Here is a 20,334-nt window from a genome sequence, read left to right on the forward strand (position 1 = left end):
GAGAAAAAAAGAATAGAATAGAATAGAATAGAATAGAATATGTAAGAGAATAGAAATAATGAATAGAATAGAGTATGGAATGGAATGGAATGGAATAGAAATAATGAATAGAATAGAATAGGTGGAGTGGAGAAGAATAGAATAGAATATGGAATGGAATGGAATGGAATGAAATAGAAATAATGAATAGAGTAGAGTAGAGTAGAGTAGAGTAGAATAGAATAGAATATGTAAGGGAATGGAATGGAATAGAAATATTGAATAGAATAGAATATGGAATGGAATGAAATAGTAATAATGAATAGAGTAGAGTAGAGTAGAGTAGAATAGAATAGAATAGAATAGAATAGAATAGAATAGAATAGAATAGAATATGTAAAGGAATGGAATGGAATAGAAATATTGAATAGAATAGAATAGAATATGGAATGGAATGGAATAGAAATAATGAGTAGAGTAGAGTAGAGTAGAGTAGAGTAGAATAGAATAGAATAGAATAGAATAGAATAGAATAGAATATGTAAGGGAATGGAATGGAATAGAAACAATGAATAGAACAGAATGGAATGGAATGGAATAGAATAGAATAGAATAGAATAAAAATAATGAATAGAATAGAATATGGAATGGAATGGAATAGAAATAATGAATAGAGTAGAGTAGAGTAGAGTAGAATAGAATAGAATAGAATAGAATAGAGTAGAATATGTAAGGGAATGGAATGGAATAGAAACAATGAATAGAACAGAATGGAATGGAATGGAATAGAATAGAATAAAAATAATGAATAGAATAGAATAGAATGTGGAAGGGAATGGAATAGAAATAATGAATGGAATGGAATGGAATAGAATAGAATGGAATAGAAATAATGAATAGAATAGAGTAGAATAACAGAGTTGGAAGGGACCTTGGAGGTCTTCTATTCCAACCCCCTGCTTAGGCAAGAAACACTACACCACTTCAGACAAATGGTCATCCAATCTCTTCTTAAACAATCTTCTTACTGCCCATCTAGGTCTCAATAAGTCTCTTTCTTGCAATTGCTCAGTGATATCTCTTAGATGATGCAATGGTGGACAAACTGCCATTTTTTCCATCTTCTACATACATCTCACATGCAGGAGAAGTTCAAAAGCTTTGAAAGAAAGAAGGCTGCACATGCTTGAGTGGGGTAAATTTGGGGTCATATTCCTTTGGCTCTCCTTTATGGCATCGAACCCCAATTGTTTGAAGGTTCACTCTTCTCTCTGAAACACATTCGCTCCGCCACGCTCCATAGAAACACAATTCCATCCAAGCCATTTAGTGGAAGGACCAGTCATTGATTAGGAAAAACAATCGTGGTTGAATGTTGAATCGTTTTCAATGACGAAAAAGAACTGTGCCTTTGTACTCGATTACAGGAGGAAACAAAACTAGAATTTTGTCCTGTCTCATTATTGTCTGTGTCAGTAGCAAAGTGCTAAAATGTTTGAAGATAAGGCCTTCAGCGAAAAAGAATGCAAATAAATAAAATACAACTTTTTAAGGAAAAAAAACACCTATGTTTTACAAAGTGACAGTGTGCTGTGATGGAGTTAAAATATTTAGTGCTATGAAAACCATCAATTTCTTCAGAAAATTTGGTCTTTTGCTTGGATTCTTTTAAATAGCCAATAGATCAGTAACTGAATTTCTTCCTTTTCACATACACAGATTGGCTACTAAAACAGATTTTTCCCCCTTGTTAAATCATAAAGCAGTATACTGATAGGAAAGGGCATTGAATCCTCATTTTTTGTTCTCTTCGTTTTAATGTCTGTGAGTTGTGATCAACAGAAGGCTGAGGGTATCTATTGACCTTGTTGCCTGACAAAATTTTCTTTCTTGTTTGGTGGAAAAATCCTGCTTAGAAGTCAATAAAATCCATTACGGTTGATGTCAGGGTTGCTTTATGACTACGACGCAGGCCCCAGCTCTTCCAATATTTAGAGACGCCATCTGCAGAGAAGAAATAAATATTAAGTTGGAGTTCCAAAAGTGAAGATGAAATGCTAATAGTTTGTGCTACTGTATGTACTTCTGAGGAGTTTAAATTGACCATTCATAATTCATGAACTTGGTAAAGTTGATAAAATGTTAGCAAAATTCATAAGCAGTAGTCAAATTTATCATATCCAGAATTTCCACACGGATATTAAATCATGACAAACTTATTTAAACCTCCCTCCCTCCTTTCCTCTCTCCTTCCCTTCCCTTCTTCCTTTCCTTTCCCTTCTTTCCTTCTCACTGTTTGATTTCAATCCCTTCTTTTCTAATGTCTACAAAATGGTGTTGTTCTAGTACACCGTGAATACCACAGTGTATTCACAATTAAGATATACCGTATTTTTCAGAGTATAAGACACACCTTTTTCCCTCAAAAAAGAGGCTGAAAATCTGGGTGCGTCTTATACACTGATTACAACATTTTTTTGCCTCCCGAAACCCCGCCCCTTCACCAAAATGGCCGTGCATAGCTTTCAGGAGGTTTTCAGAGTGCTACTGCGGGCTGGGGAGCGTAGAAATGAACCAAAAATGGGCCATTTGTAGCACTCTATAAGCCTCCTAAAAGCTATTCATGCCCTTTATTTGACAAAAACATTGCTTGTTTTGAGTGGTCCCACTCCCCAGGAGCACTCTACAAGCCTCCTAAAGTATTCACACCCTTTTCTTGTGGGGGCAAATGGGCCATTTTTGGGAGGTCTGCAGAGTGCAAAAACTTTTTTTTTAAATTGCCACTTCAAAATCTTGGTGCGTCTTATACTCCGCTGTGTCTTATACTCTGAAAAATACGGTAAACAGAACAGAGGTGGGCTCTTACTGCTTTGAACCAGTTCAACTGAGTAGGTAGTAACTCAGCCGCCCGCGCCTCCGAACCGGTTCTATCAGCGGTGCCACAGGCACCACCATCTTGTTTTTTGCTCCTGCGCATGGGCAGAAGCAATTTTTCACTACTGCCCATGCACACATAGTGTGCATCAAGCATGCGCATGCCTGAAGCACATCCCTGAGAGAACTGGCAGTAAAACAATTCAAATTCCAGCCCTGAAACAGAAATAATATAACCTCAGTATAGTGACCAAGCATGTAAAAGGAGTGTTGCTTGCAATCTATTGTGAATGTATATTTATTAAAATAATGTTTTCATTCTAATTATATGGATTTAAGGAGCAAAAACCTTGTTTAGGAATCTTCTTTAAAAAGCACATAGACAGTATTTCATTTCAGATCATGTGGTCAGACCTGTCTATGTACAATCCTATGTGATAATTATTAGTATAATGAAGAAATTTGTGTTTTATCTGAAGAGAGCCACAGCAGGCGGACAACATGAAGAAGCAACTCTGATGTAGCATGTTGGTCTAGAGCTAAGCTACAGAATACACAATGGAAAATAGAGCTTCATCAACTATTTTTCTCTCAAACTAGACAAGAACTGCAATTTTAAATAAGGGAGATGAGGAAACCCTGACAAAAGTTAAATTCAAACTAAAAAGAACAACACAAGTATTCCAACAAAGGACAAGATCACAACAGTAGTGTTCAACAACTGGGAAGTTTAGTGACTAACCCATCATTTCATAAAACGTTTTCTTGATCTTGGAACAAAATATTGGCTTTCATTTAATAAGACCTTTGAGAAGTTGTAGAGCAGGGGTATCAAGCGCAATTTCATTGAGGGCCACATCAGGGTTGTGTTTGATCTGGGGGCCAACTTGGTATGGCTGGGATGGGTGTGGCCAGATCGATGTCACTCATGTTAGGGGCACTCCTCCCAGGCTATGTTTTCACTGTCAGAGCGCTGAAGGAGGCTGTTGTGGCCAAAAACAGAGCCCGGGTGGGATGCGCTTGCCCCCCCAAAGTTCTGTTTTTGCTGGTGAAGGCACCACGGACCGGTCCTTCATTCTTTCCAGGGTGGCCCTGTGGACCAGATCTAAGCACCCCTTGAGTTGAATCTGGCCCCAGGCCTTGAGTTTGACACCTCTGTTATAGAGTAAATCATTGGTATAATTGCAGTGCTGGGAAGTCTCAGCTATCCACCAATCCCTCCAAGCCTGCTATCACCTGCATGCAAAGTACACCATGAGGGATACCTGTGTCCATTCGTTGGTCTGTGGATCATACGACTCCATTGTATTTAGGTATGTCTGGCCATCGTAGCCACCCACTGCATATAACTTATCACCAAGGATGCAAACACCAACAGCATCACGAGGCATGCTCAATGGGGCTACCATCGTCCAGGTATCAGTTTTGGGGTCATACCTATGCAACAAAAGAAAAAGTATACCAGATGAGAACATATTTAGGAATCAAAATGACTTTTTAACATTGTACATCTTTCTGTCCTAGAGCTCCAATCGTTTCCTTAGGTACATATTTCCAAAATCAGTCTGTTGAGCCATAAAAGGTAAATGGTTGCCCAAATTGGGTATGTCTACTTTAATGAAAAGAAGGACTAGGGGGTAGAAATGATAGTGCAGTGTTCCAATATCTCACAGGCTGTGGCAAAGAAGAGGGAGTCAACCTATTTTCCAAAGCACCAGAAGGCAAGACAAAAACAATAACAATCACAACAACAATGGATGGAAACTAATCAAGGAGAGAAGCAACTTAGAACTAAGGAGAAATTTCCTGACAGTGAGAACAATTAATCAGTGGAACAACTTTCCTCCAGAAGTTGTGAATGCTCCAACCCTGGAAGTTTTAAAGAAGGTTTTGGATAACCATTTGTCTGAAGTGGTATAGGGTTTCCTGTCTAAGCAGTGGATTGGACTAGAAGACCTCCAAGGTCCTTTCCAATTCTGTTATTCTATTCTATTCTATTCTGTTCTGTTCTGTTCTGTTCTGTTCTGTTCTGTTCTTTTCTGTTCTGTTCTATCATGATCTAATTATTTTCTTCACTAAAATACTTTTATTTCCTTCAGAGAATTATTTTCATTCATTTGTGTGCTTAATAATGTGGCTGTTTTCTTCTTAGACCAAGCTGAACTATGCTTTGAGTATTCAAATCCCTTGCAGTGTGAAGTAAAAATGTATATTTGAAGCAGGAATGCTGTAGCGATATAATGGATAAAATATAAGATATGTACGTATGCCTTAACTACTTGGTTGGTTTCTTGGTCCATTCTGAATAATGTGATTCTAATATAAGGCAATAGTTATAGTGTAACTATTTCAATTTTCCATTAGGTCATTTTTTTTTTAAATGATCGGGGTTGGATTTAATTTTATTACCTAAAACCAAGTAAAACATCCCTTCATTTTTAACTGTATTACAGTAGTGGCCAAATTTATGGAAACCTTTTGGGAAAAGTGTATTTTAGGGTTTGATGGATAATAACACCATTTTTTAAAGTATTGCCATAAAATTATATAAATGGAAAGATAATTTAATCAAGAATTTAACGCAATAACTTTTATGAAGGATTTGCTATTAGAATAAGCAGTTATAAAGAAGAAAAGTGAAACATGTAGAAAAAACAAGATGTCCTCCTCTCAGCTTCAATACATGACATCAATAACTGAAACCTACGGTGATCTGATTGGCTCATTGCCAAAACAAGATGACACCTCATTGGCTCTCTAAATACTCATGTCCATTTGCTACGATCAGATAAAGGAAAGCTACCTGATATAACCTAAGCAAGTTGTGCTCCCTTTTTCTGGTTATTTGACTCTAACTTTTCATAGAATACAGATAATTGAACAAACTTTGTTGCATTACATTCTTGATTAAATTATATTTCATTGATATATAATTTTATGGTAAAGGTTCCCCTTGCACATATATGGTAGTCATTCCCGATTCTAGGGGGCAGTCTTCATTTCCGTTTCAAAGCCGAAGAGCCAGCACTGTCCGAAGACACCTCCGTGGTCATGTGGTGGTCATGACTAAATGCAGAAGGTGCACAGAACACTGTTACCTTGCCACCAAAGGTGGTTCCTATTTTTCTACTTGCATTTGTACATGCTTGCGAACTGCTAGGTTGGCAGAAGCTGGGACAAGTAATGGGAGCTCACTCCGTTACGTGGCACTAGGGATTCGAATCGCTGACCTTTTGATCGACAAGCTCAGTATCTTAACCACTGAGCCACCACATCCCTAATTTTATGGCATTACTCCCAAAAAAAAAAAAAAAGTGGTGTTATTAGCCATCAAACCTCAGAAATACTGTACACTTTTCCCAAAAGATTTCCACAATTTTGGCCACTATTGTATATCTTAAGAGAGTATTGAACAATCCAAAACTGTCAATATATTTCAATTCAAAATGCATATTTTTCTTACACTTTGCAGCAATTATTTCACTCTGGCTGAGGTCAAAATGCTTCAGGCAATGGAAAGCTGAAAAGCTTTTCTTCCTACCTTCAGCTCAGCAAATTGATTTCTTTTTGTATGTAAAAACTTTATGGTATCTCCTGTTTCACCTTGGGGCACATCACATTATTATGAAGATTAAGCATGCAGCCATTTTTTTAGGAGAGGAAATAAAGCTATAAAATGAAGGCAGCTTTTAAGTCTGCATGCTCATTTCTTTCTAGGTCTGTCTGGGGTAGTTTTAAGTATTCTATTACTCCCTGGCTACTCTTTTAGAAAACAAAAACAAAGAAAAACAAAATACAATTTCTATTCATTATGGCTGTGTTTTGTTTTCTGTGATGGGCATTCATCCAGATTCTTTGAGTGAAAAAAAAGACAATTCTGCAGCAAATACTATACTGAAGTTTATTGTCCTAAAGCCTATAAAATAAAGCTTATGCTTGCTAGGTATGCTTGTAAAATAAAACACCTTTATCCACAAAAATCCATCAGGCACAGGACTACAGTTGTCTTGAATCCATGATCTTTCCAAGGGTTTGAAGATAATAGGAATTATGTAGAATCATGGATAGCTGATTGAGGTTGTATCTATTTAGTACTTGGCAGGGTGGTAACTTCAAGGATTTATTGGAAAGTCAGAAAAAATATCCCAGATGAAGACAAAGGGACTACTTTGTTGTCCATACCCAAGTACCTTCCCAGTATGTATGTATGTATGTATGTATGTATGTATGTATGTATGTATGTATGTACACATGTGTGGGTGTGGGTGTGTTCCAGCATAACTCTGGAATGGCTTGAGCGATTTTAACCAAACTTGGTACACAGATGATTTACTCTCTGGAGAAAAATACTGTGTGCATAAGACTGTTCTGTTCTGTTAAGATACAGCCTGTTGTGCCATTCTGGCTTCTACTGTACAGTGCAGTGGAGTTGCCATGGTACTCCACAAGGGGGCTCCCTCTGGTAAGGGGGAAAATCCAACATTAGAAATTACATTTGGTCCAGACATTTTCCACCTATAAATAAATACCTGGGCAATACCGGGTTATCAGCTAGTTTGGAATATAAGACAACAAAGACAGAGAAAAGAAGTGAGTCAAGGAGAGAGAAGGAAAGAAGCACAACTTATATCATTTAATCTTGAACTCCCAAAATGAATTGAAAACTGTATTTCTATATCTCCGAAACCTATGCATTTTTTTTTGTGGTGATAAGACCATTTCAAATCAATGGCTTTGATTGCCTTTAGACCCATTGAAAGTAAACTCATAGAAGATGGATACCTCTCAACATAATCCAAGAGTCTGGAGCAATGGTTAGAGGCAGGGGCATCATGGCCTCCGACAGCATAAAGAAAGCCATCACAGGTGGCCACTCCAACTCCTCCTCTTCTTTTGCACATTGGAGCACACATGTTCCACTTATTGGTGTGAGGATCATAATACTCCATAGAACTCAAGCAGGAACTTCCGTCTCGGCCACCAACTGAGTATAACCTAAAATAAGCAACATAGCATTGTTAAGCATGAAAAAAACCTCTTAGTCTTCTACTACATTACCCTGATTGTATTCAGATCTGCATTCTGGAAAAGTCAGTGTCTAGTGTACAGACACTCTTGAATATATTTTGGACACTGAAGCACTTAATCTGCTGATGGATCACTCCATAGAAAGTATCTAGTCTCAGTTTTATACCCAATTTATATAGCTACTCATTGTACATGTGTACACAAACCTGTTCTGACACACACACACACCCATGCCTGTGAATAAACCAGAACACAGGCTTGGCTGTTTGCTACTGTTTAATTACTGAGATAATGAATTCTTTGGCTGAGGGCCCAGACAACTCACGTTCAATATAGCAGCTCTGCAGCAACTCAGATAATTCAAATGAAGCAATGCAGATAGTCCAAACGAATAGACACGGCTAGAATACACAGATAGATTTTCTTAACTACTCATTCGAACGGTTGTTTCCTGCAAATGTCCCCTCCCAACGCCTCCCCTAAAATCTCTCTTGGGAGGGGCCAATCCACAACCACCTGTGCTTAATCATCTTCTGTGAGTCTGCCTACAGAGTTGCTGCTTCCGTTTCTTAGCCCTTCTCAATCTGGCATCAGGGACAAACTGCCTTTGATCCTCCCCACTGCTCCATGCCTCAGGCACCTCCTGGTGGCCAACCAGCCTCTCTGGTCCCTGCTCTGAGTCTGAACCCTGCACAGGGTCCTCCACATTGTCCAAGGCAGACTCATATGGTTCTTCGCTATCTGAATCTGTCAGCAGCTCAAATGGATCCTGCTGGGCCACAACACAAACCTATATACATATCTATTTAAATTATATCTCATATGCCATCAACTTCATATTGTAAATGATGAAGCATGTTTAGCATAGGTCTTTTTTTTTTCATTCTCCTTCCATTTTATTCAAAAGTGAAATGTCTTTCAAGGCATCAAATACTCTATTGCAGTTCTCCTAGATAATATTTGAATGTTTGTGATTATTTTAGTTATAAGGAGTTTGTGAATGTTTCCAAACATGCAAAAATTTCTTCATAGTGGAGAGGACCCACTTCCGTCAAATCTAAAGGACGCTATCTTGAGACACACTCTCTCATCATCTCATCCACTTTTTATGACCCCATAATCCCTTGCAGGGTGGAGTCTGGGAAACTGGATAGAGCTGAGTGTTTACTGGCCGGATGCCTTTTCTGTCGCCAATGCAGTTTTTTTCCCCAGCAGATATATTCTCAGTGTGCCCATAGAGAGAAATATCTACCTCTACTTAGGATCGAACCCACAGCCTCTTCATTGTGAGGTGAGAGCTGCACCTCTAGGCCACTGCACCACTTTTGAGATACACTCTCTAATGAGTTTTTTTCCCCCAAACAAGATCAGGTTACAATCGAGGAAGATCGAAGGATAGTGGTAAGATATTTACAGGAGAGAATTGCAACCACACCATCTATTAACTTACAAAAAGTACAACAGGTTCAGAAACAATGCACGGTTAAGGTTGGAGATCTGTAATTGACTTAATCTTCCTTGACAAAATTGATTTCTCTAAGGAAAAAAAAATGCCCTTGATTTAGTCTCTGGTAGATTCTCGGCTGAGGTTTTGATAAGGTCTGAAAGTATTTACAAAAGGTGAAAGAACTTGCCCAGGATTTACACTGACAGAAGGACAGGAGCAGAATTTCCCCTGCGCTATTACAGCAACCTTTGAAACTGACTTTTTTTCTTTTCCCTAGTCGTATTATAACATATTCACTATTCATCACAGATGGGTATTTACAGTAATCTGGCTAATCTTGATGTTCTACCAACAATAGTTAATGAAGGGAGGCAAAGGACATTCCCGTCCAAGATGAAATCAGCCTGATGCAAAAGCTGTAACGTAATCAGCACAGATTGTCTTTGGGAGCTGTCCATGGTACCAAACCTGGCACAAAGAATTAACTCATCCCCTTTTATTTCTAAGCCTAGCAGAGAAATATTTGGAAATTTGGGGCGGGAGGGAGGGGTGAATCAAAAAGGTCACAAAATATTATCCAGTCATGACAAATTTAAAAAATAATAGAATATTTGAAAGGGTTCCGATGGATGCCCTAATTAAATCATGAGCTTCAAGCCAAGCTTCAAAAGAAATCCAGTTATTTATTAGGAGCAACATGTCAGCACGTACCCAAGTGAAGCCAGCTCTGACCCCATGTAATTTATGACCCAATTATGACCCTGTTTCTCCTCCCCCTCCCCCAGGGTGTGTTGTAAATCACATTCTCCAACAGAGCACTTTCGTGGGCTGTAGAGATCATGTCCTTCCGGCTGTGGCAGGTAACCTGGAATACAGCCTTGAGAAAGGTATGCATGGGATGTGCTTCTGGTTGTGGCTATTGTGGTACTCCATCAGTTCCCCCCCCCCTCTTGCCTATGGCAACTCAAGAGAAGATCAGGCATTCTTTGCAAGTTGACAATATCTCCATGCTACAGAGCAATTAATTTTATATTTACATTTTGATAGTTTAATTTAATTAACTGGCTCTATCTTTTATTGCAGTCACAGATCAGAGTTAAAGCTTTAAAGATTAAAATAAAATTAAGACAAATAAAGGAACGCAAAACATAATACTATATTACAGTTCGTGGTAGGGTCATCAATGAGTGACCAGAATTTTTCAAACAGTCTAACAAAATTTTGCTGTATTTGAAGAAATTATGTCATACTGATCTGACAGCAACAGCAATATATAAAAGAGATCTGAATTTCCTGGATATTTTATCAGGCAAGGAGTCATATAATAAGTTTGTAAACCCTGATAGAAGGAACAATAGCTGGGGTTTCATTGGCCCCTTGTCTACAGAGATAAAAATCTCACTCATTTTATGTATTGACTCTCTAGAACTGCTATAAGACATTTTATTACTTGTTTTATGTTGGTGTTTATATAGGAAATATTACGGCAAATAAATCAATCTGATATACCTCAAGCAGAGAAAAAAATCTAAATAATATCTATGGTACTTCTTACTGTATAAGATATGTCAGTGGAAGAAAGTGGAATACTTTAATTTACAATGCATTTATTTATATCAGTTAATTTATTATATATTGTAACTTCTCAGTCTCTTAGAATGATAAGACAATTGATATATTTCAACTATCCCGGAACATCATGTTCACCTCTCCAGAGTTAGACCTAATGCAAGAATAACCACACCATAAATATTGTCTCACCAAAAGAGAGTTAATGAAAAATGCATCTGTTTTAGATAATATAACTATTGAAGCATGGCATTCTATATGCAGCTAACAAATTATATTATGTTTGCTGGCCACAAATTATGCAAACCGGCATTTCAATATACTCATAGAAATAGATATATAAGCTGATTTATGTAGGGTTTGCCTAAGAGATACATGAACCATCACCCAGAACCTTAAGATAAGAAAACAATAGTAAAATGGAGTTATATGTGATTATTTATGTGATTCAGTTCTTTCTAGGCATATATGTAATTTGTCAGGATAATGACAATTAGCAAGAGATGTAAATCATTACTGTAAATGATGACTATATTTGTCTTCACAACAATGGGCTCTTACAAATCTGCATTTAGAAATAACTAAATTCTGTATCTAAAAAGCTTTACTTCATAAAAAGAGCCAGTTCAGTCTATTGGTTAAGACACCAGGCTAGAAACTGGGAGATTGTGAGTTCTAGTCCCACCTTAGCATGAAAGCCAGCTGGGTGATCAAAGGTGGAATTCAGCAGGTTCTGACCAGTTCTGGAGAACCGGTAGTGGAAATTTTGAGCAATTCGGAGAACTGGTAAATACCTGCTCTAGCTGGCCTCACCCCCATCTCGTCTCTGCCTCCCAAGTCCCAGCTGATCGGGAGGAAATGGGGATTTTGCAATAACCTTCCCCTGCCACGGCCACCAAGCCATGCCACACCCACCAAGCCACGACCAAACTCACCAAGCCACGTGCACACAGCCAGTAGTAAAATGTTTTGAATCCCACCACTGTGGGTGATCTTGGGCCAGACACACTCTCTCTTAGCCCAACTCACCTCACAAGGTTGTTGTCGTGATGAAAACAAGAGGATGAAGGGATTACTAGATGCGTTCACAATCTTGGATTGTTTATAAAGTAATAATAATAAAAGCAGGATATAAATAAAGCAGCAAATAAATAAATGATCAGAGGGAAAGAGGAATACCAGTGTGATGCATAAAATGATCTTTGAGTGCAGAGGATCAAAAGATCGATCCTTTTTCCCTCAGTTCTGAAATGTCTCTTTGCAGGAGGAACCAAAGCAACTGGAGATAGATCCAATGAAGTATTTTTTTTTAATTGGTCTATAGCAGGGATCAGCAATCTTTCGGACCTCAGGGACCACTGAATTCATAATTTTAAATCCTATGAATCACTAATATAATCTGCCTAATGACTGGTTGGTTGGGCGTGGCAAGGTGGCCACGTGACTGGGTGGGCGTGGTGAAGTAAATGTCACTCACATCAAGGGGCAACTTGCCTGCCTCTACTTGCCACTCCTCGCCTGCCCGCCCAGGATCCTTAGGGCCCCAACAGGAAGCAGTTGCTGCAACTAAGCAGCTACCATGAGAAAGAGTTGGCAAAACAGCTGACTCAGTTCAAATTAGATCTGACCGAGAAGGAGGCAGCAAAAACAATTCACTGAGGACTACAAGCATAGGCTTTCCAAGCAGAGGGAAGACCTGTGGGAGTGCAAGGCTAGGTACCAGCCCCTGGAAGCTCAATGGGCTGAGATGGTCAGCCAGTTCCAGGCCATGATGCAGTCCCACTGGAACAATACCCTCCAGCTCTTCGCCACCAGTCTTGCTTCCCTCCAGCCTTCGCCAAAAGCCTCACACCAGGAGGCTGAAGCAGAGCCCAAATTTGAATTTCTGACCCCCTCTGACCCGCACAAAAAGATCCCAAAGGGGGAGACTCTCTGCAGCAACACAAACATTAATTGCACATATCCAGGCCAGGGACCGTAGTTTGAGGAGCCCTGATTTAGTGCAATATAAAAAATGCAAATAATTTTTCAGTGGACCACCAAAGTTTTCAAACGGACCCCCAGTTGGTGACTGCTGGTCTATAGTATACAAACAACAGTGGTTATATGATTCCTGGCCAAAAATAATAATAAACCCTAGGGGGGAAAAGCTCAAAGAAACCAAGGTTACAAGTTTTATGCCTATGGTTTGTTTTTGTTACATCCAAAGAGGAAGAAAACATTTTAAATCACTGTATGACCTCCAAACCTGAATGGCTTTGACAAAACATTGAGGGTGACCTCACAAGGCCGTCCTGCATACAATCGGTATGAATCTTGCTAAAAAACAGTTCTATAAACAATAGTATTTATTTTGTCCATATACTGTATTTCCTCCCTTTACACCATCCTGTTCACAGGCTAAAGAAGGACAAAGCTCTTTTTTCCCCCTTTCCTGAATCTATTCCAAGGTTGCATATATGTGATTTTACTACAGTCCTGCTTTCACTAAGGTACAGTAGTGCCCAAAATTGTGAAAAACCTTTGGGAAAAGTGTATTTTTGTGGTTTGATGGCCAATAACACCAATTTGCTTTGGAGTAGTACCACAAAATTATATATCAATCAAAAGATAATTTAATCAAGAATTTAATGCAATAATGTTCATGAAGGATTTGCTCTCAGAATAGCAGTTATAAAGAACAAAAATGAAACACAGAAAAAAAAAGATACACAAAAATTGTATCTGACAAATGTCCTCCTCTCAGCTTCAATACATGACATCAATAACTGAATCCTACTGTGATCTGATTGGCTCATTGCCAAAGCAAGATGACACCTAATTGGCTCACTAGATACTCAGGCTCATTGGCTACAATCAAATGAAGGAAAGCTACCTGATATCAAAGCAAAGTTGTGCTTCCTTTTTCTGGTTATTTGGCTATAATTTTTCATAGCATATAGATAATTGAACAAACTTTGTTGCACTGCATTCTTGATTAAATTATCTTTTGATATATAATTTTATGGTACTACTCAAAAAAAGGGGAGTTATTAGCCATCAAACCTCAAAAATACACTTTTCCCAAAAGATTTCCACAATTTTGGCCGCTACTGTATAAACCATCTCCATGCAGGGAATAAAATTTTAGTTACAATAAATGAAGCATCAGCAAATCAAATCTCCACCATGCAAAGATTCCTTCAGCAAAATTCTGGTCTTATTGCAAAACGTATTGTTGCAATAACCGTGCAGTGAGCATACCAAAAGATAAACTACTCAATGGATTATTTTCTTGCCTTACTCTGATAGGCCTACTTAATGGCAGCATTTTTGTCCATCTTGTTTCACAAGACATAATTAAATAACTCAGGACACTGTGTTGCACAAGGCTTGGGATTTTATTATATCCTCACGGTATTGATCATTAGGGGAAAAAATAGTATCCATTATGTTCATTCAGGAATTATTAATCAACAGTTTTCTTCAGAAACTCTGAGCATGTATTTTTTCTGGAAACTGCACCAGCCTTTGAATTAATTTTCATCGAATGTTTCTTTCTTTTTTATCAGTCCCTTGAAATAGCAGAACAGATCAATAATGTGGCAAGACATGTCCCTAATGGGGCTTATCCTTGCTTTTCTAAGAATCCGAGTTGGACAAACAAAAGGTTTTACTTACTTTAATATCTATCTAATTTAATAGAACTAAGAAAGAATTTCCCAACAGTTAGAACAATTAATCAGTGGAATAACTTGCCTTCAGAAGTTGTGAATGCTCCAACATTGGACGTTTTTAAGAAGAGATTGGATAATCATTTGTCTGAAGTGGGGTAGGTTATCCTGCCTAAGCAGGGGGTTGGACTAGAAGACCTCCAAGGTCCCTTCCAGCTATGTTTTCTATTCTAATATTAGTTAAATTTAAGTACAATTCTCTGCAGTGTTGAGAATATATTCAGTCTTCAATTAATTACTTCGGGGGGAGGGGGATGAACCAAACTTGGAATGCCGAAACTGGCACATTTGGGGAGAAAAATGGAACATGGCTCATTCATTCATCTCATTGTATACACAATTAATCACAGTGACACCTTGACAAGATGGAAGGACACAACAGACCTAGGCATGTTGACTTTAATCCTATTGGAAGACACTGTGACTTATTTCCTGAAACCTTGAATGACGACAGCTTAGCTAACAAAGGATGTTATGCTGATGGCTAAAGGGAATATTAATATATACAGTGGGGCAAAAAAGTATTTAGTCAACCACCAATTGTGCAAGTTCTCCCACTTAAAATGATGAGAGAGGCCTGTAATTGGCATCATAGGTAGACCTCAACTGTGAGAGACAAAATGTAAAAAAAAGACCAAACAATCACATTGGCTGATTTGGAAATAATTTATTTGCAAATTATGGTGGAAAATAAGTATTTGGTCACCTACAAACAAGCAAGATTTCTGGCTCTCACAGACCTGTACCTTCTTCTTTAGGAGGCTCCTCTGTCCTGCACTCATTACCTGTATCAATGGCACCCGTTCGAACTTGTCATCAGTATAAAAGACACCTGTCCACAACCTCAAACAGTCACACTCCAAACTCCACTATGGTGAAGACCAAAGAGCTGTCAAAGGACACCAGAAACAAAATTGTAGACCTGCACCAGGCTGGGAAGACTGAACCTGCAATAGGCAAGCAGCTTGGTGTGAACAAATCAATTGTGGGAGCAATAATTAGAAAATGGAAGACATACAAGACCACTGATAATCTCCCTCGATCTGGGGCTCCACGCAAGATCTCACCCCGTGGGCTCAAAATGATCCCAAGAACGGTGAGCAAAAATCCCAGGATCACACGGGGGGACCTAGTGAATGACCTGCAGAGAGCTGGGACCAACGTAACAAAGGCTACCATCAGTAACACACTACGCCGCCAGGGACTCAGATCCTGCAGTGCCAGACGTGTCCCCCTGCTTAAGACAGTCCATGTCCGGGCCCATCTGAAGTTTGCTAGAGAGCATTTGAATGATCCAGAAGAGGATTGGGAGAATGTCATATGGTCAGATGAAACCAAAATAGAACTGTTTGGTAGAAACACAACTCGTCATGTTTGGAGGAGAGAGAATGCTGAGTTGCATCCAAAGAACACCATACCTACTGTGAAGCACGGGGGTGGCAACATCATGCTTTGGGGCTGTTTTTCTGCAAAGGGACTAGGATGACTGATCCGTGTACAGGACAGAATGAATGGGGCCATGTATTGTGAGATTTTGAGTGCAAACCTCCTTCCATCAGCAAGGGCATTGAAGATGAAACGTGGCTGGGTCTTTTAACATGACAATGATTCCAAACATACTGCCTGGGCAATGAAGGAGTGGCTTCGTAAGAAGGTCCTGGAGTGGCCTAGCCAGTCTCCAGATCTCAACCCCATAGAAAACCTTTGGAGGGAGTTGAAAGTCCGTGTTGCCCAGCGACAGCCCCAAAACATCACTGCTTTAGAGGAGATCTGCATGGAGGAATGGGCCAACATACCAGCAACAGTGTGTGCCAACCTTGTGAAGACTTACAGAAAACGTTTGACCTCTGTCATTGCCAACAAAGGATATATAACGAAATATTGAGATGAACTTTTGATACTGACCAAATACTTATTTTCCAGCATAATTTGCAAATAAATTATTTCCAAATCAGCCAATGTGATTGTTTGGTCTTTTTTTTTTTACATTTTGTCTCTCACAGTTGAGGTCTACCTATGATGCCAATTACAGGCCTCTCTCATCTTTTTAAGTGGGAGAACTTGCACAATTGGTGGTTGACTAAATACTTTTTTGCCTCACTGTAAAAGTTTAAAGGTATTTCTCATTCTGTAAAACAAACAACTCCCCAGAGACCAGTGTTTAAAACAAACAAAAAACAGATTTCTAATTATTGTATTGGTTGTTGTTGCTATGTAAGAAACTCTATGTGCAATGATTTGCAAATTTTACTTCTACACAGAATGTTCTTAGACCTTCTTTCGTTTCTTCTTTCCCTCCCTCCTTCCTTCCCTCCCTCCCTCCCTCTTTCTTTCTTTCTTTCCTTCCTTCCTTCCTTCCTTCCTTCCTCCCTCCCTCTCTCCCTCTTTCTTTCTTTCTTTCTTTCTTTCTTTCTTTCTTTCTTTCTTTCTTTCTTTTCTGTGTCACTAAATATATACACACCAATGTCTGTGCTCATGTACTGATCATCAATAAAGCTTTTTGGGAGCTTTACAATTATGAGAATAGGTGTCAAAAGATCAGACTCACATACTGAATTATGAATGAAGTCCAGATGACTCAGTAGGAAATAAATGTCAACTCCAGTTTCAGCACGTTATGTATTTAAACCTCACATTTAAAGAAAAAGGCAAAAGTCTCCAGGAAGCTAAATTCATCCAGGAAAAATGAATGAGGGCCAGGATTGTTTATAAATGTACCCGATAGCTGGTTTTCTTAAACGCAGCACAACTAAAAAATCTACAGTGATTTCTGCATATGATTTTTGACCACAAGGTAACCAAATGTGGCTGCATTTGAAAAAAACTGAAATGGGAGGAGTTCAAAGAATAAAATAAAATAATAATAATAATAATAATAATAATAATAATGTAAAATAAGATCATGATAATAAAATAATAAAATAAAATATAATAATAATAAAATAAAATAAAATAAAATAATAAAATAAAATAAAATTCTTGTTTTCAGGTGCAAAGACTCCAGAAAGGAAGAAAAAATGGAACCACTTCAAATACTTTGCATTGTATTGAAATTTATTGTTTGAGAAAACGAAAGCAAGATTTGATTTTACACCTTACTATAACTGGATCAGATAGAAGAGAATACTCATAGCTCAGGGCAAGCCACTAGTATACAAGCCACACAGAGGGCAAGCCATTAGTATATCAAAAGAAAGCAGACCTTACTCCTTCCCAGGGAAACATCTGCAAGAAAACACACCAAGATCAGAGAGCACCAAGGAGCCCTGGAACATTTCCATCACATCTCCTTTAGGATTTTGATGGAAAGGATATCAAGATGAAGAGGCCATCCTGTACAGGTGGCTAGCAACAACTCGTAAGACAATTCTGTGCAGCTATACCAACAAGACCAATGTTTCAGAGCTTAGAGGAAGAAGCTTCGTTTTAGACCACTGTGCCTTGAAATGCACCCAAAAAGCAATCACAAAACCACAATGTGTGTGTCTGTGTGTGGGGGGGGGGGGCAGTAATAATTTTGAGTATAGGTCATAAGTAACCTTTTTGAGTCTGAAACTGGGCCAGATGTTAAGCAAGAGCCACATATACCCTGTTCCCCCCCAAAATAAGACCCAACTGGAAAATAAGACCTAGCATGATTTTTCAGGATGGTTGTAATATAAGCCCCAAATAAGCACCAGTTAAGATCGTCAACCAGATGGAAGCATTCAGTACTGTATTTCCCCGAAAACAATACCTAAATGGAAAGTAAGCCCTAATACATCTTTTGGAGCAAAAATTAATGTAAGACTTATTTTTGGGAAAACATGGTGTGTGTGTGTGTGTTATTACTAAGAGAGAGATGGAAAGAAAGAAAGAAAAAGAAAGAGAGAGAGAGAGAGAAGGAAAGAAAGAGAGAGAATGAAAAGAGAGAGAGAATAGACTACATCTCAGTGAAGTACAGAAGATGTATCTTGCCATTTTGCTGAAGAGATGCACGGCTATTGAATCATGGAAAAATAGGAATATATAACATATGAAAAGTAAAAATAAAGTTTATTTTGATATAAACTAGACTGCTAACGATTTTCATGAATGCCACCAAACTAGGCAAAAATATCTAACATATACAAAAATACTAAAGCTGAGTTTATTGCTGAGATTATTCATGAATTTCTGACAATAAATGTATGCATGTATGCAGACATAAACAAGAATGTTTAAGCAGTATAAAAATTAACAGCTTGATTCTAGCATACATCACAATAAATCTGTCCTCCATGTGCTAAAGGCTGATTTTTATAGCTTACATTTTCTGTATAAATGAGGGTCAAACCTAGGTTACATTAAATATGTAGCACGCAGCTGAACCTTGAAGATACTGTAGTTGTAAGACAAAAGATGAATAATAATAATAATAATAATAATAATAATAATAATAATAATAATAATAATAATAATGAAATATTAAGTAACCTTGAGAAAAATACAAATAGAAATGGCAATCCCATTGTTTGGAAATATTGGGAAGATTTTGAGTAGTACCAAAGAGAGTGAAAATATTGAGAAATTAAGCTGGACAGCCAAAAATCTGAATAATTCAGAAGGGAGCAGTGAGTCCTTGGCCAAAGAATAAATCCCCATGGACCATCTTCAGAATCAACGTTTGGGAGAAAGCTTGAGAACGGAACTCATCTTTGTTGGCACAGCTTGGTCTTTGTGTTATCAGTTAGCGTAGCACAAAGAAAAATAAATAGCTTCAGTCCCTTCCTCTAAATCAGTTGTCTAGGTGGGTGACCTTTGCTTGAATAAATCAAATTGCATTGTAATTTTAACTTGATAAGGCTGCCAGATTGAGAACATGGATGAAGAATTGGACAGCTCATCCGAAATTTAGCAGTTCACCGGTTGGTCAGCTATTCGGACAGGCGTTCTGAGATTATGGGTCATAACACTGTAATTCCTCTATTTGGAATAAGTTTTTAAGTTTAATTATAACTATTTACAGATTTGTTATGTAAAGGGAGGGGAATATATTAGAGTTTTGATGTATCTTTCAGCATTCAGCCATTTTTTAAAAAAATTTTTTTAATGTTGGATGTATTTGGTATTTGGGGATGGATTTTTTTTATGTTGACATGGCTTTCCTCTTTTTTTGTTGTTAGTGTTGGATGTTTGTTAGTCTGTTTTTTCCCTTTTTCGGTGTTTTATTTGCTGATAAAAAATAAATAAACATGTTTGAAAAGATGGAACAAGTTTTAAATTGCAGCCACTAAGTCTTTCCTTCTCTGTATTTCTCTGTGTAATCACTCTCCCCCTCTCATATCTATCTAACTATCATCTGCCTGCCTGCCGGCCAGCCAGCCTACCTGCCTCCCTCCCTACCTACCTGCCTACCTACCTACCTATCGTCATCATCTGTCTATCCATGATCTATCTATCTATCTATCTATCTATCTATCTATCTATCTATCTATCTATCTATCTATCATCTATCTATCTATCTATCTATCTATCTATCTATCTATCTATCTATCATCTATCTATCTATCATCTATCATCATCATCTGTTATCTGTTATCTATCTAGCATATTTAAGAAACTAAACTAAAATGTAACATTTTCACTCTTGTTTTTATTCAGAAATAAAACTAAGGTTTCTGCACAATTTTAGAATTACTACCCATGTTAGGCTCCTGTTCAGATGTCCTTTGCATTTATTAAATAAATAATAAATAAATAAAT

At 38.0% G+C, this 20,334-nt stretch overlaps 1 protein-coding gene across 1 annotated transcript in view; it reads right to left on the bottom strand.

Moving 5' to 3' along the window:
- Positions 1-653: 653 nt before the first annotated feature.
- The window catches only part of KLHL1 (kelch like family member 1), a gene marked incomplete at its 5' end in the record, with an annotated part of 142,617 nt that continues 122,936 nt past the window's right edge, over positions 654-20,334 (bottom strand). The window contains 3 exons of the mRNA XM_081948659.1: positions 654-1,983; positions 4,119-4,290; positions 7,636-7,848. Coding sequence (XP_081804785.1) covers positions 1,924-1,983; positions 4,119-4,290; positions 7,636-7,848 — 445 coding nt within the window. The 3' untranslated portion in view covers positions 654-1,923. The remainder of the gene's footprint in view (positions 1,984-4,118; positions 4,291-7,635; positions 7,849-20,334) is intronic.

The sequence above is a fragment of the Natrix helvetica genome (genome assembly GCF_964273705.1).
Source record: "Natrix helvetica genome assembly, chromosome: 3".
Classification (NCBI taxonomy): Eukaryota; Metazoa; Chordata; class Lepidosauria; order Squamata; family Natricidae; genus Natrix; species Natrix helvetica.